This window comes from Zootoca vivipara, chromosome 2 (genome assembly GCF_963506605.1).
Source record: "Zootoca vivipara chromosome 2, rZooViv1.1, whole genome shotgun sequence".
In the NCBI taxonomy this organism is placed as follows: Eukaryota; Metazoa; Chordata; class Lepidosauria; order Squamata; family Lacertidae; genus Zootoca; species Zootoca vivipara.
Window position 1 is genome coordinate 122,594,080 of NC_083277.1, and position 27,846 is coordinate 122,621,925.

At 46.3% G+C, this 27,846-nt stretch overlaps 1 protein-coding gene across 4 annotated transcripts in view; it reads right to left on the reverse strand.

Moving 5' to 3' along the window:
• The window catches only part of TNS2 (tensin 2), a 130,660-nt gene that overhangs the window by 67,426 nt on the left and 35,388 nt on the right, over positions 1-27,846 (reverse strand). Inside the window, exon 1 of one of the 4 annotated variants that reach the window (XM_035101906.2) lies at positions 24,025-27,030. The exons of 2 other annotated variants lie outside the window; for them this stretch is intronic. In XM_035101906.2, the coding sequence (XP_034957797.2) occupies positions 24,025-24,105 (81 nt within the window). In that variant the 5' untranslated portion in view covers positions 24,106-27,030. Of the gene's footprint in view, positions 1-15,287; positions 16,823-24,024; positions 27,031-27,846 lie in introns of those variants that run through there. One more of the 4 variants, XM_035101923.2, reaches the window with a different exon arrangement.

Sequence of the window (27,846 nt, forward strand, 5' to 3'; positions counted from 1 at the left end):
GCAAAGGGGGCACTGCCCCACCAACCTGTCTCCTCTAAGCAAGTGCCCACCTGCCTTCTCACTTACATCCAGTCCAGAGGATGGTTATGGCTGCCAGTTTCCTCCTCCTCCTCCTCCTCCTCCTCCTCCTCCTCCTCCGTCTCAGTCTTGTCCTTGTAGAACTCAGTAGGGAGGAAGATGGGTCCAAAGCTAGACCTAGTTGTCTCTGCCTGTCATTGGCTGGCTCCACGTACTGTTAGCCTACTGGCCTCCCACCCTACCAGCTGCCACTAGAAACAGGCACAACTCACACTCACTGTCACACTTCTGCACTAATTCCTTACACCTTCAGGTAGATGTTGGCACACGCCCTTTGGAAAACAAAACAGTGTGCTCTTGCACAACAAACCCACATCCAATAAATAAATACGTAGGACTTTTTTTACTGAAAGAAGTGTCAGAAGACTAAAGTGGAAGGTGCAAGATAACAATCACTTGATGGCTGGATCATACTATAACTTCCGTGCAAATTTTGTTGGTTCATTTTTTTAATGCAAAGCTAAATAATTCACACTTCCCGAAACGATGCATGAACACAGCTACAGTATTCTTCAAAATTAGCACTTCTACAAACTCTGCTATGTACTATGTACAAAATGCATATGTTAGGAGAAATTGTGCATTAAAATGCATGCATTAGTGGGGGAAAGCCTCTTAAGGTGGTACTTGACATCTACAGTTTTTATACGTATTAGATTAACAAATAATACACTTCATTGTAAGCAAAGGTACTTTATACCTTATTTAGTTAATGAAAATATTCTTTTAGAATTGGTTGATCTAACCAGCTAAGGTTGTAAAGCTACACCCACTTACAAGGAACTAAGCACCACAGAACTCAATAAGACTTACTTCCAAGCAAGTTAAACTGTTGCAGCTCTCAACTAACTAGAGATGGATCTGATCCAGCAAGACAATCTTTATACGAATTAAACACATTCAGACATACCTGCTGGAGAGGAGAGCATTTCTGTGTGCGTGTAAGGCCCAGACTCTTAGAATCATAGAATTATAGAATCAAAGAACTGTAGAGTTGAAATTGAAGAACATGAACAAAATCAGCCCACTCCTTTGGGGAGGTCACCCCACCCCCGCAAAAAAGTCCAACGACTACAATGAACTTTTGTCACATATATATAACTTTGCTGAACATTCCTCCATAAGCTGCAGGCCCAGCCTAATCCTCTACAGATAGAAGGAATGTGCATGCTAAGGGTCCATTAGATCAATCTTCCTGGAATGGCGGGTGCCAGGTCAATGTTCAGTGTTCTGTTGGAACGTGGAAGAAATACCTATGCTCATTTGGAATGTAGCATCTCAGACTACATGGACGGAAGATAGCTGTGATTTCCCTCCCTAATTGAAATTAGGGTGAAAAGCAGGTGCACACTTTCACCTTGAAAGTGACCAGGGGCTGGGCGTGGAGGGGGAACAAAGCCCACTGCACCAGCCAAATCCTTGTCGCTGCAGCCAGGCACAGGGCACACAGTTCACGGGGCCGCGCTGCACTGCCTGCCCATGCATAGGGGAATGTGGCTGGCCAATGCGACCCTTGGCAAGGGAGCCAGGGGTGCACCAGCAAGGCTCGGCCCTGAGGCCCAGAGACCCCCAGTGGCAGGCAGGGTGGAGATCCCTTTGTGGGGGCGCCTGGTTCATGCCCCCTTAAAATCATGTGCCTGGGGCTACAGCTCCCCTAGTCCTCCCCACACCATGCCCCTGCCCTGATGAACAATTTACAGGAGGGCTCGATTGGAAAGGGCCACAGCTAAATGCTAGAGCATTTGCCTTGCACATAGCAGGTCCCGAGTTCAATCCCCAGCACTACCAGGTGGGGCTGGGGGGGGCACTCCTTGTCTGAAACCCCAGAGGGTCATTGGCAGTTAGTGTTGATGGACCAATTGCACAGTTAAGGCAGTCTATGCTGAAAATGGCAGCACGGGGTAAAGTCTCCTCCCCTTTCTAAAACATCTTGTTCAACTTACACATGGTCATTGCAAAGCAATTTTCCCATCACCACAAGCATCATTCACAGTGGGATAATGTTGGGACGTAGGTAGTCCATACCAGACATTATCAGTTGCAGCACCACATTCTTGGCAGCATTTTGTTTACTCCTTACAAGATATATCTTTTTTTAAAAAAAAAACCCACCATGAGTGCTGGGATAGCTCAGTTGGTAGAGCTTAAGACTCTTAATCTCAAGGTTGTGGGTTCAAGCCCCATGTTGGGCAAATGATTCCTGCACTGCAGGAGGTTGGACCAGATGCCCCCCTGTATCCCCCTCCAACTGTAATTCTATGATTCAGTTGGCTTCCTGTGGTGCTTTTATTATTGCTTATTTGTTTCAGCTACCACTCCTATGACTTTGCTGGAGGCTGAACTTTTGTTACAATGGCTTTCAGGTGTGGTTTTCTTTTGTTGGACTGATTCGTTGTAAATTGATTTGAGTGCCCCTGGCAGAAAAAAAAGACATCTAAATGTATACAGAAAAACAAGCAAACAAATACAGGTCAGTTTGGCAGTGCCCCTATATGCTTTGCTTTTTTAAACTTGGCTCACTATTTTACTCCTTAATCAGCTTTCTGCAAGAGATGTGTTCTGCTCGCCTTGAGGTCTGAATGGCGTAGTTTGCTTTTTCATGTGGGATGCTGGCATATGGCCAGTTTTGGCTCATGGCAGGGGGACAAACTAGGTGGTCTTTTAGGGGTCTTGCAACCCTTCCATTCTTATGAATGGAACTTTGAAGAGAAATCATCACCTGGGTATGCTTAAGAGCAACTTAAACAAAACCACACTATTTTACTCCGGTTTAATTAAACTGGAATAGCCACCACTATCACCATTCTTGGCTCTATAAACAAAAGTGAATCTCCTTTCTACACATTAGTAAGAACTGAAAGCTGGTTTGAGGAATCCCTGAGTAATATACTTCAAGATGTGACAGTACTAAGCTGCAATTTGAATACACCATAAATACACAAGTTGCTTTGCAATTTTATCAGATTAACCTTGTTTTGGCTGATGTGGAGGGCTGTGTATACAGTGGTACCTCTACTTATGAATTTGATGCGTTCTGAATGCACATTTGTAAGTCAAAAAAAATTGTAAGTCAAATCCCATAGGAATGCATTGGGAGAAAAAATTTGTAAGTAGAAGCAACCCTATCTAAAAATTTGTAAGTAGAAAAAATCCTATCTAAACCGCATCCAAGATGGCGGATGGAGCTCCATTTGTAGGTAGAAACATTCGTAAGTAGAGTTATTCGTAAGTAGAGGTACCACTGTACAATGCCCTTCCTTCTCCCTTCTTTAAAGCAACATATTTGTTCCAAGGAAATTCTGTGATATAAATTATCCGAATCCAATTGTGTCTACTTTATTGTTGTTCTTCCATTATTTTGCATAATTCATGTTTCTTTGTTCCATTTTAATTTATTCTGAAACTGAGTAACAATTTGACTTTAATGATGGCATATACAGGTAATTACAGTTGCATGAATGCAAATATTTCCTTGACCATAGCATATAATCATCATTCTGTAATAAGACTATGCAATCCTCTGTGTGCCTACACAAAAGTCTATTGCATGGTATTTAATGGGGCTTACTCCAAGGTACCCAGGGACCCAGGTGGCGCTGTGGGTTAAACCACTGAGCTTGCTGATCAGAAGGTCGGCAGTTCGAATCCCTGTGATGGGGTGAGCTCCCATTGCTTGGACCCAAGCTCCTGCCAACCTAGCAGTTCGAAAGCACGTCAAAATGCAAGTAGATAAATAGGAACCGCTACAGCGGGAAGGTAAACGGTGTTTCCGTGTGCTGCTCTGGTTCTCCAGAAGCAGCTTTGTCGTGCTGGCCACATGACCTGGAAGCTGTACACCGGCTCCCTCGGCCAATAATGCGAGATGAGCGCACAACCCCAGAGTCGGTCACGATTGGACCTAATGGTCAGGGGTCCCTTTACCTTTACCTTTACTCCAAGGTGATTGCATAAGCTGCAGCCTAATTACAAGGTTGACATCAGTAGAAGCATGCATCCTATTCCAATAATTAACAATTAATGATTAATTTTCATTAAAACAGTAAGTATTCTGCATCTGTTAATCATGGTCAGACATGAGGGACAGACGCTCAAGCGCTGTCAACTGGAAATAGTATTGTGCAACATCTCTAAGCTTTGGAGACCCAGCATTGCCTAAATGCTTTGAAGCATATCTTTGCAATGAAGAGAGCTAGAAACTTGAAGGATGAGAAATGGGTGAAAAGATTCCATTCATCTTTCTGAAAATGGTATGAGTTTCTCAGGAAGCTGAATTCTGTTTCCAGTATCACATTCTGCTGTTTATCTGCAGTTGTTCAGAACTGAGCACATTCATTCTTTGAAAGTCAAACTCAGCTTGTTTATTTCTGAAAATTCCAAAAAGTGATTAGAAGGAATGAATACTTTCACCACAATTCATCAGTAAGAGAGAGTGTTTCTTCTCAAAGATTTGCGATGTATAAATATTAGCAATGAACATTATATATAAGAAGGAAAGGAAAGTATTCCTATTCCCTGACTACTGCTGCTGCTGTTGTTATTGTTTAGATATCTTACCACACTTCATCATGAAGTCCCAGGGAAGGTTACAACAATTTTAAAATACAATATTCAAATGCATTAAAGTAAATTATATTCAAGAGAACAGTACAGTCTAGACCAGGGGTAGTCAACCTTTTTATACCTACCACCCACTAATGCATCTTTCTTGATGGTAAAATTTCCTTACCGCCCACCAGTGCTTGATGGAAGGAGGATTCAGCTTGTGCCGCAGAACCCCCTACCGCCCACCTAGAATCCTGAAACGCCCACTAGTGGGCGGTAGGGACCAGGTTGACAACCCCTGGACTAGACAGTGCTATTCTTTTAGAAAAAGAGGTTCTGGAACTCACCATGAACACCTCCCTCATTCTCTTAGAATGGCAATGGCGCCCATTTGAGAGGCACTGGAACTCAGTTCCAGAGAGTTCCTGCTGAAAAAACGCCCTGAGTCTAGAGAATAATATGTAAAGGGTTGTTTTTTTTACAAGCACCATTCCATGATAGTAGGAATTCCTCAGCTGACAAGTTTTACAAATAACCTTCCCTAGCCTTCCCCCTTCTCAGCGCCCCCCTCAAAATCCCCATTCCTGGAGTCTGAGGGCACTGAAGCTTGGATTACCCAGAAATGCAACAGCTGTCCTGCAGGAAATGGAGTTGCATTCCAGTCATGCAAATTGGGGCAGTGTGTGTGTGTGTGTGTGTGTGTGTGTGTGTGTGTGTGTGTGTGTGAGAGAGAGAGAGAGAGAGAGAGAGAGAGAGAGAGAGAGAGAGAGATGATCAACCCAAGAAGTTTTTTAACAAGCAAGGGGGAACAGACACATGTGTGTGAGAGGTGTCACAACAAACACACCTTCAGATACTGGGATCTGTACTCAGAAAGAATCATACCTCTTCCAAAGAATCTCACCAGCTACTGAGTTTCCTTGCCATTAATGTTGCTGCAGTTACAATACAGTATAGGCATATCCTATGTGCCTTTGACATGTCACAGAGGAATATAGGGACATGATTGCAAATTGACACCTCCTTTCTCAGCCCCATATCCCGCCCCCATATTTCTCAGCCCCATAGGGACCCAGGTGGCTCTGTGGGTTAAACCACTGAGCCTAGGGCTTGCTGATCAGAAGGTCGGCGGTTCAAATCCCTGTGGCGGGGTGAGCTCCCGTTGCTCGGTCCCAGCTCCTGCCAACCTAGCAGTTCGAAAGCACATCAAAATGCAAGTAGATAAATAGGAACCGCTACAGCGGGAAGGTAAACGGCGTTTCTGTGTGCTGCTCTGGTTTGCCAGAAGTGGCTTTGTCATGCTGGCCACATGACCTGGAAACTATACACCGGCTCCCTCGGCCAATAATGCGAGATGAGCGCGCAACCCCAGAGTCGGTCACGACTGGACATATGGTCAGGGGTCCCTTTACCCTTTCTTTTCTCAGCCCCATATCACTTTGCGAACCACACACCCCTCTGCTATAGCATGTCGCTTAAGGCTCCTTTCTTATTTGCTTTGCTGCTGTATGTGGTATTCATTTATGCTGCAATGGGGCCCTCCAGATGGGTGTGTTTTTGGATGGCTGTATTCTTGACACAATAGTGGTGGATTTGGACTGGACCATCCACACTTCATTCCACTTTATCTAATTGCTCTGCAATGCTTCCCCAATGTTACTGCATTAGTGCAGTCAGAGGGAGGAGAAGCATTGCACTGTGGAGATATAAAGCAAGACCAAAACAACAACAACAACAACAAACAAACAACAGCAATAATCCTGGAACATATGTGGTATACAAAAGTTGCAGGATCTTAGCAGGAAGTTACAGGATATGCACTGATTCGAAACAAAGCCATGTCTGCCCCAAAACTTCTGAAGGCACGAACGGTATTGAAAGCAGGTCCATGTACAACCGTCCCCACTGGCACCATCTTCAGAGAGCTCTGGGGGCCTGGGCACCCACAAAGCTTTTGCTGTGGGAGCCCATCCTCCACCCCCCACTGCTACCACCACCTACCGCCCGCCGCTGCACACTGCCGCATTACCTCTGGTGCTCCAGAGGCAACTGGACCAGGGTCTGCGCTTCCACCATGGGGCCTCTGTTGGGACCGTGGTTTTTCTTTGGTTAAAGAAAGACTACGATCTTGCAATAAAATTGGGCACTGCAGCAACTTCCCTAGAAGGAAAAGTGGCATATTTGGTTCAGGGGGAGGAATGGCAAATAAGGAGAAGTATAATAAAGGTTTATAGAAATTGCACATGGTGTGGAGAAAATGGGTGGAAGTTTCTCTCACTCCCTCATCACACAAGAACCTGAAGTGGGAGATTTAGAGGGCAGTGTTATGGTAGGGTTGCCATACGTCTGGGAATTCCTAGACATGTCCTCTTTTTTTGGGGGGGTCCTAGATGTGGGTTAAACCACAGGGCCTAGGGCTTGCCGATTAGAAGGTTGGCAGTTCAAATCCCTGTGACAGGGTGAGCTCCCATTGCTTAGTCCCTGCTCCTGTCAACCTAGTAGTTCTAAAGCACGACAAAGTGCAAGTAGATAAATAGGTAAGGTAAACGGCGTTTCCGTGCGCTGCTCTGGTTTGGACGAAACGGCTTTGTCATGCTGGCCACATGACCCGGAAGCTGTACGCCGGCTCCCTCGGCCAATAAAGCGAGATGAGTGCCACAACCCCAGAGTTGTCCGCAACTGGACCTAATGGTCTGGGGTCCTTTTACCTTTTTACATGCCCACCTGGAGGAAATTTTACATTTTAAAGCAAATGTCCTGGACTTGGGGTTTAAAAAACAAGAACAGCACATACAGCTCTGGTTCAGGCTCTGGCGCAGGCGCCCCGAGTTCTGGCCCTGAGCTGAGCAATTGCCCTTTAAAAAGCAACCCTTAAACTATGGGACTGGCTACCACAAGCTGTGGTGATGATCATCAACTATAATAATAATAATAATAATTATTATTATTATTTTGTATACTGCCCCTCATCTAAAGTCCACAGAGTGGTTCACAACAAAAATACAAAATGAGAACACAAAATACATAATAAAAGAACCAATTAAATAGCTCCCATCCTACAAACACATTAATATTTTTTATCAATTGTGGACTGCACATTTTAACCCAGAACTAGGTTCCCTAACTACGTACTTCCCCTTCGAGCATTTAAATCTAGCTGTGTCAATGCTCCCATCTTCTGCAGTGATGACTCCAGAAGCTCTACCTTGTCATTTGAACCCTTCCTCACTGGGACCAATAACTACAATGTCTCATTTCTCATACCTGTCTCTATGTCTCACTGGCTTCTGGCTCTTGTGAAATGAGAAAAGCAACTACTTTGCATGTCATCTTCCTGGTACTTTCAATTTTCTATAGGGAAACTGGGTCTAAGATTCCACCTCATAATTCCGCATCTTTGCTACAGGAGCTAAGCAACAAAATTACCTTTTTCTCCTTTTTTTAAAAGGATTTGACAGCAAGTTAAGGCTATTAGTAGCTAGTAGTCCTGACAGACATACGTGCATGTGAATACAAGTCACCAGGAATCACAAGTGGGGAGTGTGCTGTTGTGCTAAGGTCCAGCTTTCGGGTTTTCCCATAGGCATCTGGTAGGCCACGTTGGGGAGCAGGGTATTGGACTGGAGAAGGCTTTGGTCTGATCCAGCAGAACTCCTCTTAGGTCCTAAGCTGCTGCTCAAAATATAGCTGCTGAGCTATCATGGCAGGCTGTGCACGACACGTTTGGGGCACTGAATTGGCCTTCCATCTGTCTATACCATTACAGTATAAGAAAAATTCCTCTAACTCCCTTATGGGGTTCCTCCAACCACTCATCTCTGACCGATCATGGACTTAGGGGACTCAGTCAGGGGCAGAGGAAGGGGGGTGCGATAGGTGTGGGCCGCCCAGGTGTCACCACTGAGGGGGGTGACAAAATGCCGGGCGACACTCACCGCGGCGCCTGCAGCGCGCCCGAACCATACCTCTCTCCTGGGAGAGACTTGAGCACCCACAGGCTCTACACTGCCCAAACAGTCTACCCACTGCCTCCCCCCCCCAGCTGTAGGGCAGCTGAGTGTGAGGAGGCAGGCAGATTCCGGAGGCCCTGCAGTGCACCCCACCCCTACGGGCTGCTTGTCCTGCCCTCGGCGCACCCCTATGGGCAGCTTACCCCACCCCTGGGCACGCTGCCCCAGGCGCCCAAGTGGCTTCCTCTGCCGCTGGACTCATTCCCTTGGGGAGTTGGACAGCAAAAACCAAACCCCGTATTTTTTCTATAACAATACTGCAGTCTGTCCAAAACATCTGGAAGGCAACCGGCTGGGGAAGGCTGCTGTAGGGACTTGAATCTTGAAAGCAGAAACATTCACTCCTAGCAAAAAAAGGATTATTCAGGCTGCAGAATTTGTAAAGTGGGGGTCAAATGGAGCACACCCAGCCCCTAGCGGCGGCGGGAGTTGCACCCTGCTTAAATGAGGCCCGAAGGAGCAGGAACGGGCAAAGCTGCCCAAATGGCAAGCCCGCATTGCAAAGAAGGAAGGCTTCCTGGGACATGTAGTTCTTTCAAGGAGAGCTGAAGAGGGCTCTGTTTCAAAGTGTGTGTACATAAGCCCTACTGAATGAGCCAATTCACACTGGGCCACAGCATGGCCGGCTGGGCTATAAATAACCATGAATCGCCTGCTTTGTTGCAGCAGGGGTTCTTAACTGTGAAAACAAGTTATCTGTTTAAAAGGGCAAGACGCAGGAGCTGCTGGCCAGCCCAGGTGAGAGGCCAAGGGGGCAGGAGCCCAGCAAGAAGCGGCTTTTTGAAGCTCAGAGGGGAAAGACCTCCTTCCACCCCACCCCCCCAAAAAGTAAAGAAACAATCTGTGTGGTGAGAGCCAGTGTGTTGTAGTGGTTAAGAGCGGTAGACTTGTAATCTGGGGAACTGGGTTCGCTTCCCTGCTCCTCCACATGCAGCTGCTGGGTGACCTTGGGCTAGTCACACTTCTCTGAAGTCTCTCTGCCCCACCCACCTTACAGGGTGTCTGTTGTGGGGGAAGAGGGGAAAGGAGAATGTTAGCCGCTTTGAGACTCCTTCGCGTAGTGATAAAGAGGGATATCAAATCCAAACCGAACTCCTAACAGATGAGCAGGAAGGACCTGCCCTGTGTCGAAACTGATAGGCTGATCTGAGAGTCACAAGCCCCAAATCAGCAGACATGGTCAGATGCTTCTCGACTCCCGATCAATGCAGTCAACAAGCACGAACATCTTCACCCGACCTCTGCCAACCTGGTGCCCTCCATGATGGCAGCTGTAGTCAGTGAAGGCTGGGTTCGCCTTTTCCCCAACCCACCAATAATCCGTCACAAGCTTTCTGCAAGGCTGTTTTTAAACGTTTGTTCCCAGCCCTTTGACATCTCCAGCTGAGCTCCAAAACCAGAATAAAGCCGGCTGGGAGTAAATTGGTGTGGAGAGCGAGCGAGAAAGAGAGAGCGCATTTTCAGTGTCACCTAAGGGAATAGGTTGTGGGAAGTTCTGCTTCTGGCAACGTATTCTCCTCTCCAAAAGCCCTCCCCTGCATACTCTCTGCCCCTGCATTTGCTTTCTCAGTGGATGCTGAGCACTCATTTGCCCAAGAGATTTATTGATTCTGCCTTCACTCCTGGAAAACCCAAGCTGCAAATTGCTTTTCCACCCTCTTTCCCAACAACACAAGTGCACCCCTTCCTGACGCAGTTCCATCTCTTCCTCATGCAGCCTCACCTGGGAATGCAGGCAAAGGGCTCTTTGCCCCTCTGTTGCTGCCTCTGCTGGGTCAATTCCAAAGGCTCTGCCAAGGTTTTTTCCATGCACACTTCACTTTCTCCACCGTGCCTGCTTGGGGCACAGAGGAGAAAATCCTTACCAGTCTCTGCTCTTGTTTTTTTTTTAAATAATTTTTATTAATTTTTAGAAAAAGAAAACACATACAAAGTATACAACATAAACTCTGTCCCTTCATTTTCCCTCCACCCACAAGCCCACCTCTGCCACCAGTGAGACCCATGGGTATTGGGGAACAAAGGGGTCCATTTTAAGCTGGGTTTGACCTCCCCCCTCCTTCCTCCCCCCTCATCCCCCCCCCTGCCACTGAGAGGACAAAGGCGGAGGATCTCTGGGGATTGGCTTATCCCCCAGCTATTTCTTCACTGTACTGGAAAAAAGAAAAACAAGGAAAAAAAGGGGGGGGGAAGCAAAAATATAAAAAGGGGGAAAAAAAGGAAAGAAAAAAAAAGGAAAAAGGAAAAATATTAATGGCTTCCACGACTCTCCTCCTCCTGGATTTCCCAACCTCTTTACATAGTTATGGCGGGTTTTCTAATCCAATTCAGAATCTTATTCTTATAATATTAACACAATCCTCCTCCTTCTTCATGCTGTCCCCCTCTGAGCCCCCCCCCCTGCCACTGGGGTAGCCTGAGGAGTCCAGTAGTCAAAAGGTTCCATTTTTGTGTCTGGGTTTCCCTCCACCCTTCCCTCTCCCCTCAAGGCACCCCCTGCCACTGGGTACCAAGAGTAAGAAGGGGGAGACAGGCAGTTTTCCACCCAAACACCTCCTGATCACCAAAATTATTCAAAAACAAACTCTAAGCATATTTCCTCAGCCATTCTTTTTACTCCCTCCAGAAAGCTCTTAACCTTAAACTATAAAAATCTCTCCTCCCCCCCCCAATGTCCCTCCTCCCAATTGGATCAGCATATCCTTTAACAGGCCAAGATTCCGACACCGTTGTTCATAAACAAAAAAAAAGTACCTTAAACTAAAATTTTTACCCCACACCAATTCTTTCCCACATCCACTTCCAGACCTCTGCTCCTCCCTCTTTCTGCCTTTCCCTCCCTTCACTAACACCATTCAACATTTCAGTCTCTCCAGGATTTTCACTTCCATCAATCTTCTCTTCACTTTGCTTCTCCTTGTCGGCCTCATCTCTTTGTTCTGATCTTTGTTTTTCATCATCCAACACATATTTTTTATGGTCTGAATCAGTCTCCAAATTGTCCTCAAATTGTTGCTCCTCACACACAATCTCATAATCAAAATTGTCCTCTAAATCTTGCTCTTGCACCTCATTCTCCTTTTCTGTTGGATTGAAGCTTTGCCTTTCCTTGTAGATATCTTCCCATGTTTGTAGATAGCCCAGCACAGCCTCCTGGAAAGCTCGAGAGAATTTTGTTTTCATAGTTCACTTGACCACAGGCAGACCAGAGATAAGGGCAGAAGGGTACTGGAAAATTCCTCTCTACCACGTTGTCGGCTCCATCTTGGCTGTTCTTATCCTTTGTCTTTAACCTCATCAGATTTCAAATTTACAGTCCACTTAAATCCTTTTAAAACCTTTTGAATCAATTTTTCCAATTCACAGGAATAAAATCGTCTTTCTTAGTCCTTTAACAATTTGACAGCTTTTGACAGCTGTCAAAGCGTCCTCCCCCTTGTTGCTGCTGAACCTCAAGGGGCAACGACACCGGGGGCTGGGGAGGTTTGGAAAAATCTTTCTTTCTCTCGGGTCCGCAATCTTGAAAGAAGTTTCCCCTTTTCGGCTTGGGAATATTTAATGCGCCTCCCGATTGTCCATTTGGAAGAGATCGGCTTCCGTTACTTTAGGATCTCTTCCTATCTTCAAATTTAAAATTTTTAAGATCCGAATGGAGATTTGACTTACTTTGAAGAAGTCTTTTATTTCCTTGGAAGAATCCGCCGCTTGCAGGCTGAGGACTCGGAGCTTCACTTCAAGGAGGTAAGATGAAACCCAAAAATGGCTCCCGCGACTCCACTCCGCTGGCTCTCGATTGCTCTACTGAGCTCTCGGGCAGCAGAGGATTCGCGTCCAGAGCAAACAGCTGGGCACTATGTCACCGGGACTCTCTACCCGGTGTTTTTTCGGGGAGTCCGCTCGCTCTGCGGACTTCCCCCCCCTCCATGAAGCCAGGGACTTCGGAGCACGAAGTCCCTGCGTCCAACTTCACCAGCGCGACGAATCGGAAGCCCAGTCTCTGCTCTTGTTGTTAATGTGGGCAGAGCTGTGCTTGAAAAGTCCCTTTTGCTGTTGCCTTCTTGGCTCACAGGGGAGAAAATGGCCAAGCGGGAGTGTCCTTGTGACATTGGAGGCTGGTTATGGAGACCTTGGGGGCTGGGCTGGACCCTGGGGGGGGGTCTCAGTTCCAATATCTGATGTGTAGCTTCCCAGAAAGCCCCTTGTCCCTTCAGAGGCATTTCATAGATGGTAAAGCAGGGAGTTCCCAATATATAGGAGGCGAGTCACATGGAACCCCGTCCAAAGTTAAATTCATTTATTCCACATTTATTCTGTCCTTCCCCCAAAGGAGCTCAATGCTGGATGCATAGATCACCTCCACCCACCCACCCCATTTGCCCTCACAAGCCTGCAAGATCGGTTAGGCTGAGGTTGCAAAGCTATTATTCCCAGCAACTTCAACAAACTAATTCCCAGGATTCCTTGGGGGAAGCCATGTAGCTACATGGTGTGGCTGTGACTTGAGTAGGGATTTGAACTTGGATCTCCCTGGTCCTTGTCCAGCACTCTAACAATAATGCCACAATAAGTGCTCCCTGTCCCATTCCCAGTATAGCTTTTACACTACCCCCTTAGCACAATACTGTATGGACTTGCCTATCCCAATAGGGGCTTGCCTACATGCCCCTATCCCATGCTTGAGGCATTGCAGTCAGCTACCTAATTGCCAGCATGCATGCTCATTACAAGGTCCTAAGCCATGCATACACTGAAATGCATCAAATGCCCCAGGCCCTTGAGTATGACCTACTTCCTTTTTTTACAAACAAAACCAAACCTCTTCTGCACCACACACTATCTCCATGCTAATCTGGAATAATTACCAGTGAACACCATCATGAACATGGTTTAGAATTTATACTTTACCCATAGCAAATTATGCGCTGGGAGCACAGGTGTTCTGGTGAAGCTAGAACTGTGTGTCTCACAATTGAAAGGCCTCCTCTGGATGACCTGCTTATTCGGCATTCAACCCAATTTGCTTGTACAAAACATATGCAGCAGATAGACTATATCTGGACTTTATAGAGCATTTGGTCTGATTTGTTTACAGGCAGTTATACAACTAAGAACCATCCTGGTTTGCTTGCAGGTGTTTATATGCCTTCCTGTTAAACAGAAGTGGCTCACCAGGTAGAGTGGCATGCGACGGCAACACTTGCTTCACAGCAGGTGGGTCACTGTTGCTTACTGGGAAGAGGAGGGATGAGAGGGCAAGGAGATTGGTGCAGTGCAAACACAACAGCAGGAGAACCAGATTGGTTCCACCATTGCATTTGCACAGTGCCAAACCTCCCCTCTCCCTCTTAGTACAGCACCTTTTACCTTTGCTGGTTTCCACACACACACACACACACACACACACACACACACACACACCTAAATCTTTCCTGGGTGTTCTTTTGGAGCAGATTTGGGAAGGTGCAGGGGCAACGCAGGGTGGAAGAGAGAGTGTAGAAGTTCCCCTGCATGGGCAGAAGTTGCTACGCTGGTGCAACTACTTTGCTGGATGCCACCCTTTGCAACTGGCATCCAGTCATCCATGACCTCATGGAATGGAAATTCTACCATGGAAGAATTAAGCCCTGGTACATCCTCTGGTTTTGCCTCAGTGTAATGGACTAAAGACAGGGACCCAGGTGGCGCTGTGGGTTAAACCACAGAGCCTAGGGCTTGCTGATCAGAAGGTCGGCGGTTCGAATCCCTGCAACGGGGTGAGCTCCCGTTGTTTGGTCCCAGCTCCTGCCCACCTAGCAGTTTGAAAGCACATCAAAGTGCAAGTATATAAATAGGGATTGCTCCAGCGGGAAGGTAAACGGCGTTGCTCTGGTTTCGCCAGAAGCGGCTTAGTCATCCTGGCCACATGACCCGGAAGCTGTCTGCGGACAAACGCCGGCTCCCTTGGCCTATAGAGCGAGATGAGCGCCGCAACCCCAGAGTCAGACACGACTGGACCTGATGATCAGGGCCCCCTTTACCTTTACCTTTAATGGACTAAAGAGGCCTTACACACACAGGAGCAAAAGGTGAACCAAAGAGACTGGGTAAGGAACCTTTGAAAGCATCACTAAAATGCAGAAACTGCTAAAAATAAAACAAAACAGTGTGCATTCTAGAGATGGGGGGATTCAATTCAGTTCATTTTGAAAGGAGAATCTACCAAATTTGCACTTCCCAACATGCACGCTTGTCTGAACTTTACAATGCACTTCTCCAACCGCTTTCACAAAGATGCATATACATGGGGAAAATCCTTGCACAACAAGGGTGTACATTAGTAAAAACCACATACCAAAAAAACATGTTTATATCAAGAAGTTTGCACTAAAATGTTGGTTATTTATTTTTCATGCTCGTGAAAATTAAATAAATCACAAATTGCTGCAGAAATGTGGAAAACCAAATTTAAGACTGGGAAAACGAGAAACAGGGAAACAAAATGGTCTGGTTCTTCCATCCTAATATGCACATATACATATGCATACATATGCATGGTCCATGGGGTCTCGAAGAGTCGGACATGACTAAACGACTAAACAACAACACATATGCATACACACACACAAACACAGCTAGGCATCTTTGCAATGGCAAAGTCAGGTACCTAGTATCTCTTACCAACATGCTGAAATCTGCACCAAGCTGGGGAAGAAAACCATCTGTCTGGATGAGGGCTGGTCCTGGCCACAGCCTCTGCCGGCGGGCAAGGAGGTTCACCAAAGCAGGAACTGGCTGGGCACAGTGACTCTTACATAATCAGGGCCCACAAGGAGCTGCTGCAGCATCCATTCCCCCTCCTTCCTTGCTCTCAGTGAGTCCAGAACAACATGTTTACTCACTGACTCAGCCACACAGTGCCGTGCAATGACTGCCCGCTATTGTGTGCCAGTTGAGAGGTGCTTTCCCCAGCTACACAACATCCCAGTCATGTGAAGGGTTGTGTTTACACTGCTATGCACACCAATCCAAATCTGGTGCCAAAGGAACAGAAATCTTACAATCTGGGTAAGTTATGGAAATTAAAAGATAGCCTTAGCAGAACCTTTTTATTGTATGGCGAGTTAAACTCCGGAGGCGTATTTGGGAATATGACAACACATTGACTCTGTAACTCACATGACTCATGTTTTTATTGTTCATATTGTTATACTGTAATGCATTTCCTGGAAAAATAATTGAAAATTGAAAATCCTATTGTTGTTGTTATTATTAAGAATCCAGAATGGTATGGCAAGGCTCAGGAAGTGAGCTTCGAAGGGGATGGAGATGACTGGGAATAGATGGAAGCAGGCAGGCATTAAGGGAGGTGACTGAATGGTACAGCAGCATGCTTCAAATGTAAGTGGTCCAATCTCTGGTAAAGGTAAAGGGACCCCTGACCATTAGGTCCAGTCGTGACCGACTCTGGGGTTGCGCGTTCATCTTGCGTTATTGGCCGAGGGAGCCGGCGTACAGCTTCCAGATCATGTGGCCAGCATGACAAAGTCACTTCTGGCGAACCAGAGCAGCACACGGAAATGCCATTTACCTTCCTGCTTGGAGTGGTACCTATTTATCTACTTGCACTTTGACGTGCTTTCGAACTGCTAGGTTGGCAGGAGCTGGGACCGAGCCACAGGAGCTCACCCCATCGCAGGGATTCGAACCGCCAATCTTCTGATCAGCAAGCCCTAGGCTCTGTGGTAACCTACAGTGCCACCTGCGTCCCCCCAATCTCTGGTATCTCCAGTTAAAAGTATATTGGGTAGCAGCGCTGGGAAGAACCTTCTCCCCCTGAGACCCTGGAGAGCTGCTGCCACTCAAAGTGCACAGCACATGCCCTGAGGAAACGAATGGTCTGATTCCTAAGAACAGAAGGGAAAGCCCTGCTGGATGAGGCCAATGGCCCATCCAGCATCCTGTTCTCACAGTGGCCACTGTGGAAAGACTACAAGCAGGGCCTGAGGGCAAAAGCACACTACTGACTTGTGTTTTCCAGCAACTGCTCCTAACACCCTTCTTTCCTTAGGGCAGTGTAAAGGGCACAAATTAAGAAAGATTAGTGCAAAGGGCACAAATTAAGGAATTGGAGATTTGGGGGAAATGATGTGTGCAGGATGAGCACTCTGAAACCAACCCAATGCTCAGACAACTCAAACTTCTGAATACGGTATATCGTTTCCTCTGACCCCCACCCCCACCCCAGTTTACAGGCAGCCAGGAAAGATAGAAAGTAGAGCAATACTGAATCTATCAAAGGAATAAAAGGTGGCAGATGCCAGAAATCTAGCTGGTGTTTTCTTTATCCACCCAGTAAAACATTTCATGGGAGTGGGGGTGGCATTTGGTTTCTTTTACAGGGCCCTCCAGACTGAGATTGTAATTCTACATGTCACAGATCCAATAGCAGTGGATGCACAGTGGTGAATTTATACTGGACTATCCATGCATCATTCCATTTTATTAGGTCTGCAATGATTCTCCAGTGTTACATATTATTGCCATCAGGAGAGACCCCCCTGCACTATAGTACAATGAAAGTATTACAAAAATAAACACACACATAAACATACACAAAAACCCAGAACATTTGCGGTATGAAAAATGATAGGATTTCAGCAGGAAGCTGCAGGATATGTACTGAGTGGAAATGAAGCAGTATGCAGGAGGCATAAACAGTATCAAAAGCAGGGTTGAATATGACCCCCAACACCATAATGAGGACAAATCATCATGAATGCACGAGAGTGTAATACAGTATGCTCAAACCATCTTGCCCCAGTGAGCAATCTGGCCACAATTGGAGGTGGGCTCTTCTCAAAGTAGCCTTCCAAAAAAACCGAGTTGCTGACCAGAGCCACAGATCCTCCAGAGCAGGGGTGGGGGGACCTTTTCACCATGAGGGCAATATCCATGCCAGTGCTGGAAGGCGTCAGAGGTACCGGTAAAAGTGAGTAGAGCAACAGCTATGCAGTTTAACTTTGTTGATTTGTTACACACACACACACACACACACACACACACATTCTTCATCCAGGCAAACAAGAGAGATTTATCGGAGCTCAATGACTTATTCCAGCCAGGCAAAAGAAACTCAAGGAGGATGCAGGGCAGGGCTGGGGAGAATCCTGGGGGCCGGAAAAAGAGAGCTGCATTGGCCATAATCCCGCACAAGGCCTGAGGTCCGCAGCTCCTGCTGCTGAGTGTACCAAGACTATGTAGATATGTCCTATCTATGACAATCAGCTAATTCATGGGGACCTACAGCACATTATCTCTGACCACCTCCTCCTGCATTGCTGTAGACGAGCTTTGCAAGGGATGGGAGGTTCCCATCCAGCGGAACAGAGTGTTCCATAACTCAGGAAACCAGATGGGAATTGGTCAAGGCTTAAGAATAGCAGGCTGGGCTCCAGAGGTCAGGAACAGGACTTTTTTATTTTATTTTAAGGATCTCTCAAGATATCAGTGCTTTTAAAACCGCTTCCCCAGCACAGCTGACAGTTTGAGAACAAAACTAAATTCTGCTTGCTTCATTGTGCCCTGCAGATCAGTTTGCTGGAAATAAACACACACACACCCCATATAGCTCATCACTAAAACGGAAAACCAATACAGTCCATTTCCCTTTCCTGCTTTACAATTAATGCCATTTCCTGGTTCTCACCCACCCACCTCTTTCCCCTGGTGTAGATTTCCCAGCACTGCTTGGAATGAGCTAGTGAGCATGTGGGAATGTCTCAAGAAGCTGGAAATGTGTTCTTTTCTTTGGCTTCAAAACCCTATGCATCAAATTGCTGGTTAAGCAAAACCCCATGTTTTGCACATGAAGCCTAAATCAAAGGCTTGGAAGTCTCTCTGAAAGACTGTCACTTTAATTACATTCCCAGGAAATTCAACATAATTGTTCAGTAACAGCTACCACAATGGTGAGAGGATTTTACAATTTCAATACATAATAAGTCGTAGGGCTAGCCACCTTTCCAGCTCAATCTTACTCATGTTTTGCAAGGAGGAATACAAACACTTACTGGAACATTAGGTTTGCACATCTAAAGTAGATTAAAGCGCTCTGTGGCTCTAGGGCAACTAATCCACTTGTTAAAAAAGAACCTGGCTTTTGGGAAAGCAACAATAATTGCAAGGGAACACACATTTGAAAAGCATGGAATGAACAAATGACTAACAGGAAGATGTGTGAACATCCCACAAGCAAATCAGGATGAAAGCAAGATGAATGCTCATTGTCATACAACTGTCCCACAAACAAATCAAAATTAATTCCTTCAGTAGCACCTTAAAGACCAACTAAGTTTTTATTTTGGTATGAGCTTTCGTGTGCATGCACACTTCTTCAGATACCTTTCGTATCTGAAGAAGTGTGCATGCACACGAAAGCTCATACCAAAATAAAAACTTAGTTGGTCTTTAAGGTGCTACTGAAGGAATTTTTTTATTTTACTTCGATCCAGACCAACACGGCTACCTACCTGTAATCAAAATTAATGTTCAATATAGACTAGATATAAAGTAATCCAATCCCCGTGTAAGCCTTTTGCAAGCAAACCAGGGCAAACCCTCAATAAATAGGTAACCTGGGGGGGGGTCCTTTGTGGTTTGGAAGGTGACTGGAAAATGCACTGAAAAGTGTGGGATGAATTATTAATGGGAATATGTGTAAACACCCTGAAAGCAAATCAGGATGAATGCTCAATAAATACTGGACAAAGGGCCCATCCAAAGCTGGGTTTAATGTGGATTGTGAACCACCTGTGTCTCCTTTATCTCCGTGTGACATTTTCCTCCAACTACTTTTTCATCCCCAAATTTGGAGAGTCCCTATGCAATCGAGGTAGCTTCCTTAGTCAGATTTTTCAAAGCATAGGGCAGTGGTTCCCAACAGGTGGTCCGCGGACCCCCAGGGGTCCGCGAGCTATGCCAGAGGGGTCCGCAAAATGCTATTAGAATAAAAAATATATTAAATATATTTCGTATGATAACAGATTTTTTGTTTTGGCCGCTTCCTGCATGAGCAGAGTCTAGCGCAAAACTAGAATTAGATAGAGGCAGTAGTTCTGCTGTATGCCGTTAGGTGGCACTTTACAAACACTACTGTTTTGTAAAGAGGCAGTGCGCGCATTCTACTAACGCTCACCTCCCCAAGATGCTTTGCGTGCGTTGGCTTCATTTGTGCGCTACTGCGCAGGTACCCTATCTTCTCCATTCCCCTCCCTCCTCCCTGGCGCGCGCTGCCTCTTTGCAAAACAGTAGTGTTTGTAAACAAAGCGTTGTTTTTCGCAGAAGCTACAGTTAACTGTATACTGATGGAGTACTCTGTTGTAACTGTAAAAAAACGTATAAATATAAAATATAAAAAGACTCTTAATTTGGCTCTCACTTTTTAATTTTAGGATTAGGAATTAATGGGGGTCCTTGTCACAATAGCGGCTCGATGAGGGGTCCTCGAGAAAATTTTGTTGGGAACCCCTGGCATAGGGAATCTCTGGATTTAGGGAGTAGAACGTGAAGGGCAACAATATAGGGACAGTCACATGAACGAGGGGGAATTAAAGCAGATACAAGGCATTCCCAAACCACATTAAACCCAGGTATGGACAGGCCCATAGTCTAACCACCATATAAGCTTTGTGCAAGCAAAACAGAATGAATGCTGAATTCATCAGGCTGTCTGGAGGTGTGCATAGGACTCCAGCCAGGTAGCTGTATCCTATACATCAGGCATCCCCAAACTTCGGCCTTCCAGATGTTTTGGACTACAATTCCTATCTTCCCTGACCACTGGTCCTGTTAGCTAGGAATCATGGGAGTTGTAGGCCAAAACATCTGGAGGGCCGCAGTTTGGGGATGCCTGCTATACATGTTTTTTTTAAGTGTCACCGAGTTCCAATAAGCATGTTCAGGATTACAACATTAATCCATTAATCACAGATTAAAATCCTGACACACGCACACACCCTCTCAATTAACTGGTAAACCTGACAAGAAGCAAAAATCCCAGGACCAGCAGCTCTTGCCACACCGCTGTGCCAGCTCCAGCCTTCCTGTCCCAGATCAGTTGAAAAAGAAATGTAAAGAAGGATTTCCCTTCTGGTCTGCATCCAAACCCAGCCAATGAAAGTTATGAAATGTCAGCATTTCCAACCCAAGAGAAACTGCTTTTTGCAGGTTCTCCAAGGGAATACTTCCCACTTCACATATTATGGCTTATAAGCATACACTTAAAAGATGAAAATCACAACCCTAACATACAATGTGCGGGATTCACCTAATGCAGCCCATCAGTGATAGAGCTTCACAGGGACTCCAGCTCACAAAATGGGCCTTCCCTTCTCCTCTCTCCCCTTGCGCCCCCTGAGGGAGGAGGGGGAAGCTGCAATGTTTGCGCTGATGGAACATTTGTGTGATGTTGAGTTCTAACCAATGGGCCTACTCTCACCATAGAGCCAAGACTGGCCGCACTCTGTCAAATGAACACTCAAGGAGTAAATGCAGCCTAGTTTGTTGCCATGCTAAAATATGAAACGGCCTAACAAAGGCATCTTCATTGAGGTCTTGCAATATGCAGCAATGTATATCAATGAGCCAACAGTTCAATTCATCCATGACGATTAAATATATTTAATCATTTGACAGCAGGGAACAGCTTTGCTTCATTTGTTTACTTGTAGAGCCTCACAAAGTTAGTGATAGCTGCCCAGGAGCTTTCTCCTTTTGCAAGCTCCTACAGCGACACCAAGAAGCTGGGAGTCCCTACCACTAGCTCCTCTGTTCCAAGAACCCCAGCTGACGCCTAACTACAATATTGCACTGGTGCAAAGATGAAGGGACTCTTGACAGGGAGAGAATTGGGCTCCTCCTTCCATCCTGCACCTGCCACAACTGACTCATGCAAAGCCTTGCACACTGGAGCTGCTCCAGCACAGCTGCATCATTCACAGTAGCTACACTTGTGCAAAACTGCACTCAGGTCTCGCATAGCCTCTCCACAAAGGGCCACAAAGCTGAGCAAACGTCAACCGAAAGCAACTGCTGTGTGTGTGTGTGTGTGTGTGTGTGTGTGTTGATGATTGGATGGCTGAGCCCTTAGGGTCATTTCAGAAGGACCTAGACCAGCCTAGATTTGCAGTCTCATTTCCTGTTTACTCAGCATTCCCAGATCTTCTGGAAAGCTGGCTAGAGGATTTCCCTGCCAGGGGAGAAAGGCCATGCCTAATGAACTCTTGGTGGAAAAACATTTTAAAATAAGCCTATGAACAAAATGTCTGCTGCTGCTGCTGCTTCCTCAGTCCCTCACAAGACGGATCAATGGTCTGACTCGGTATAAGACAACTTCTGATGTCCCTGTGTACTTTAGGCAACAAAAGGGGTGTGTGTGTGTGTAAGGGCAGGTGGTAGCTGTGTCCCCCACACACAACACAAGACCCACATCCTAGGGATGCGTTACACACACCATCACTTCACTTCAGGGCTTGCAAGTGAATGTGCAAACTGGCACCGTGAAGTAATTCTGTGTTTACAAAGGTGAGAGAAGAAGAAGAGTAGAAGAAGAGTTTGGATTTGATATCCCGCTTTATCACTACCTGAAGGAGTCTCAAAGCGGCTAACATTCTCCTTTCCCCTCTTCCCCCACAACAGACACCCTGTAAGGTGGGTGGGGCAGAGAGACTTCAGAGAAGTGTGACTAGCCCAAGGTCACCCAGCAGCTGCATGTGGAGGAGCAGAGACGCGAGGCTTCCCAGATTACGAGTCTACCGCTCTTAACCACTACACCACACTCTCCCACATAGAGAGGTGTCTATGTCCCACCTGCGGGGATCTGATCTCTGATGGTGCCTTCAGTGTGGGCAAGCCATCATTGCTTGGCATCATGGGAATCCAGTGACTGTACGTGTGCAAGCAAACCAGAGCTGTTTTTGTATCACCAGAGTACTTTAAAATCAGACATAGGGTCATAGGAAGCTGCCTCTTCCCAGATCACTTTAGAAAGAGAGAGAAAGAGGAAACAGGGCTGCTACATCCTGAAGATGCATGTTAAGAAATGGCTCAAACAGGCTGCTGCGGCATTTGGCCCACCAGCTTTCACCCATATAGCATCTGGGATTTTAAGATCTGTGTCAATAAAAAGCAAATGTCAAAATTGGTTCCTAAGCTTCTGAACACTATCCATCAGGCAAACCTCTCAGCCCCATGTAATTTAGTTTCATTAGGTCCCTTGCAGTACCAAGGAGAAGAAAAAAATAAAAAGTCAACTGCCCTTATTTTTAAGAAGGGGGAAATATTTCCTCATACTCCAGAAGAGTAGTCACATTAAGTCAGCTGAAGAAGAAGAAACAAGCAAAACAGATTCTTTTCATAGTTTTCTAAAGAGACAGACAGAAATTCTTTTGCAGTAAACAGTATGGGGGCAAGCAGAAGTGGGGGGGCCAACTCAGATCAGGAGCACCTTCTGGAGCGGGGAACAGAGGAAGTTGTTTGTTTGTTTGTTTTTACTGTCAGACCAGAGGTCGTCCAGCACAGTCTACACTGTTTCAGACTGGGAACACTCCTAGTCTTACCTGGATATGCTGGGGATTGAACCTTGGGCCTTCTGCATGCAGGGCAGGTGTCCTCCACAAAGCAGAAGCTGAAGCCTTGCCCCTCGGGACCCTGAAGCTGTTTTTCCTTAAAGTAGTATGCTTTTTTAAAAAGTTTATTAAAATGTGTTGTTTGGCCCTAACTGATTCACCCCGCCATGAGCTTTTGCAGGCTACAGCCTATTTCCTCAGTTGCACAACAGGGGCTTCCAGACTGCTGCTATTTTGGGGGAGGGGTGGAATTCAATGGCATGCCAGCAAATTCAGGTTGTGCAATTAAAACCGATTTGGCATGCCCCCCCCCCCGACTTTTTGCAATAAGGAAAGCAATAGGGAAACACACTTAAAAATGTGTGCTCATAATTGCTTGGTGCAACGTCATATAACCTCTCCAGAAACAAAAACATAATGAATGCTCAAAAAACAACAACCCCGAGGCTGCGTAGGCACCACACATTTAAAGCAGCCTGAAAGCACATGACTTCCCCCAAAGAATCCTGCAAACGTGTTTCCTCAAAGAATCACAGAGCTACAATTCTCAGCACCTTTAACATACTACAGTTCCCAGGATTCATTGAGAGAAGCCATGAGCTTTAAATGTATGGTGTATCTGCAGCCTACGTTCCCCGCAAGCTTTGTGCAAACAGATCAGGATGAATACTCAATAAATGGGCCACCTGGAAGTGACCTGAGAGACTCTGGACAGCTTGCAAGAAAACCCCGCCTGGCCTTTTCTCTCTTCCCCTTGCAGTGCCTGCCCTCGGTCTCTGTTGTACACCTACCCAGCGGCCACTTGGTACTCGGGTGCTCTCTCTTCTTCCCAGCACTCTCAGAAGAGTGTCCATGGTGTTTCGGGGCTTCATGGTTACAGATGATGGTGACGGCACATTAATCCCACAATTGCCTTGGAAACACTGTCAGGTTGGCATTGCTGAGTACAAATCCACATAAGAGGCACAGGGGCCTGCCCCGACTCATGGCATCAGTGGCTGTGGCGGATCTGCTTTATCCAGCTTCCCAAACCAGCTCAGCCCTTGGGAGTGTGCGAAAGAGGAGGATGTGGAGCTGGAAACAATGAGGCAGGAGCCAAGGCTGGGCTGCGAGATCAGGCAGGCAGGCAGGCAGGGAGCTGCTGTTTCCTGCCACACAATAGCTCCTTCCCTTTGCGTGGAGGTAATGGAAAAGGATGGACCGGGAAGGAGGGACAGCTGGGCCTGGCAGAGAAACAGGGGAGCCCAGGTCACCCCTTGAAGCCAGGGATTGGAAAAAGTCTGGCAGAGAACTCAAAAGGGGCAGAGGCTACAAAGCACCCCATACATATAAAGCACAAAGAATTGTGGGAGCTGTAGTTGATCCCTCACAGAGCTACAACTCCCAGCACCTGTAACAAATTATAGTTCCCATGAATTTTTTGGTGGGGGAGGGGGAAAGGTGTTTTAAATGTATAGTGCAGATGCAACCAGAGGCAAACACGCCACAGTGTGGAGCTATCCAACAGGTTCTGATCTGAAGGCATCGGTTTGCTCCTTGGGAGGGCTGGAATGCCCCTAGCCCAAGGCTTACACCAGGGGTCAGCAAACTTTTTCAGCAGGGGGCCGGTCCACTGTCCCTCAGACCTTGTGGGGGGGGGGCGGACTATATTTTTTGGGGGGAAATATGAACGAATTCCTATGCCACACAAATAACCCAGAGATGCATTTTAAATAAAAGGACGCATTCTACTCATGTAAAAACATGCCGATTCCCAGACCGTCCGCGGGCCGGATTTAGAAGGCGATTGGGCCGCATCCGGCCCCCGGGCCTTAGTTTGGGGACCCCTGGCTTACACTATGCCCTTTACAGTGTTGAAGGGAGATTCAACTCACAGTCCAGAAGGTGCTAGGCCTGTGCACTCCAGCTGTCCCAAAGACCAAGTGCTGTTGCCTCAGCATTGACTCTTGTCTCCACAAAGCCTGTCAATAGAGTGCTCCTCAGAGGCACTCTATAATGCTGCTGGATAAGCCTTAGCTGAGATGCTTGTAAGATACTGAAGCATTCAGCCATAAGTAATGGATAGCTAAACAGTAAGAATATAAGACAAGCTCCGCTGGATCAGAAATCTTGTTCTCACAGTGGCCAACCAGATACTCTGATGAGAAGCCCTTATGCAAGATATGAGGACAAGAGAATTATCCTCCACTTCTGACAGGGGAGGTAGAACAAAGCCATTGTGACTAGAGGCCATTGATCGAAAAATCCAGCATGAAATTGCCTACTTCTTTTTTAAAACCATCCAAGTCAGTGGCCATCACAACAAATTCCATAGTTTAGCTATGGGCCATGTGGAAATGTACCATATAGCGAAGCGATAGCCACATAATACGGAGGGGTTTTTACTTTAGAAACTACAGTACTACAATACCCCACTGGGAAAGCAAAGAGTTCTGTTCTCTCCTTTTGTTTTTCCTCTCTGGGCAGAACACTGCTGACCAGACACTGTCCAGAGAAGAGAGAGTCTGCCTTTTCCATGTTTCCAAGGCTCTTTGCTGGCCTCTTTCAACAGTGGGTGGGTGTTAAAGTGAGTCAGACCAGAGCTGCCTTGAGGAAGCTGAGCTTCTGCCATGGAACTGGGTCAAACGGATGCAGCCAGTATTGCACAGATGATTTGGTCACAATGCAGGGGAGAGGCAGGTGGGGGGGGGACACCCAAGGCATTCACAACTTTTTATTTAGAAGCGCAGTGCCACGGACCTCCAATAAACAAATGGCACCCTCTTGGCACACCAGAAGCTTGCATCCATGTAGCTCCAGTCCATTTCCTCCTTTCAAGTTTCCTAATGAAACACACAAACACCAGTTTGAAATGGAGCTATAAATTCAGGGTGTTATTCGTAGCCAACCCTGGATAACAAACAGCAAACAAAAGAAAAAAAGTAATAGCGGAATTATATTTTGTCCCAAATTCTAGCATGACGCATCCTATAGAAAAAACACATCCAAGTTTAACCATGCCCAAGGTTCAAAGCCAAGCCTGTGGCAAAGCAAGGATTGCATTCCAAATTCACCCCAAACCACCACTGAATTAGCAGCTGTCACACCAGCGAAGAGGGAAATGAGTCAGGCTCATTTGGGGCATCACCTGCTGTGGTAGAGCAAGAGCGGATGAAGTTTTGAGCCGAATTCTATGCCAGGGGTCCCACCAATGGGGTGTGGGTTGGAAGGGACTGTCACAGTATCTCTCTATGTCACTGTGACACCCACATGCTTTCCAGACTATGGACTTACCCAGACTGCATTTTGTGTCACATTTCTAGGGTCAGGTCAGGGCTTTAAAGTTCCATGTCCAAAAAGGTTTGTTTGTAGTTTTGGTTGTGTGTGTGTGTGTGTGGATGTGGATCCTGGCACTTTCTCCAGGAAGACCTATGTCAGGGGTGGCCAACTCCCAAGAGACTGCGATCTATTCACAGAGTTTAAAAAGTGGCAGTGATCAGGTCAAAGTTGTTGAGGTTTTTTTAGGAAGGAGGAAGGCCCATTGGGGGGGGGGTTGGGTCAAAGTTGTTGAGTTTTTTCAGGGAGGAGGTAAAATGTTGAGGCTTTTTTTTAGGGGAGCCACAGTTGTTCAGCTTCTTTGGGGGGAGCCAGTGATCTACCAGTGCTCTACCGCAGACATCCAGTGATCTACCTGTTGGACATGCCTGAACTATGTATTACTGCTGAATTGGAGCAAATGGCCCTTGGGTTTTCTATGGATTGACATTTGCTCTGATTCAGCGGTAAAACATGAGTTTTCTTTTTTGGGGGGGAGGGGGGGAATAAAAGCATCATTTGGACCTGGAGCTTAAAGTTGCAGCTCTGTGCCTGGAAAGTGCAGCACAATATGAGCTCTCTAAGATGATCTCTCTCTTATTTGATTCCAGCAAAACTTTTAACTCTGTTGCTGTTTTACATTACTGTCTGTTACTTCCCCTCTTCTGGGTTCTTTTAATGCTTTTATTAAAAAAAAACTGGTAAATTGTTATTATTTCATTATTTAAACTGATGGAGATTACTGCTCTTTTTCCCCCTTTGGATCATATCTGCTGCACACTGTGAACTGTTTGAGCATCTCTGCTGCTGGAGTGGAAAGTGGGATTGAAATTTCCATTAAAATAAATGTGCTCATTGTCCTTCAGAAGTGTCTCTCCTCCTTGGAAAACTCACGTGCTGCATGGGCTGAAAGAGTTCTTGTCTTACATTGAAAGGCCTTGCATTGTACAAATGCTGCCTTTTCCTCCTGTGGTGACTTGACAGCTATAGCAATGTTGAGGCACTTTAAAAAGTTAAAAAAAAATACTCACAATAAATACTTTTAAAATGAGTTGCTTTTCTACCACTTGACCTCTAGCAGGACCCGCAGCAGGCTTTCATCTTTGCTTCTGCTACTCTGAAACCTCTTTCTCACTGCACTTCCAAGTGGTGTCCAGTGTGGTGTCATGGTTAGAGTGCTGGACTAGGACTTAGGAGACCCTGGTTCAAATCCCTACTTGGCCATGAAGCGCACAAGAGGACCTTGAAACAGTCACTGCCAATCAGCCTAATTTCCTCACAGGGTTGTGAGGATAAGATGGGGAGATTTTTGTATGTCA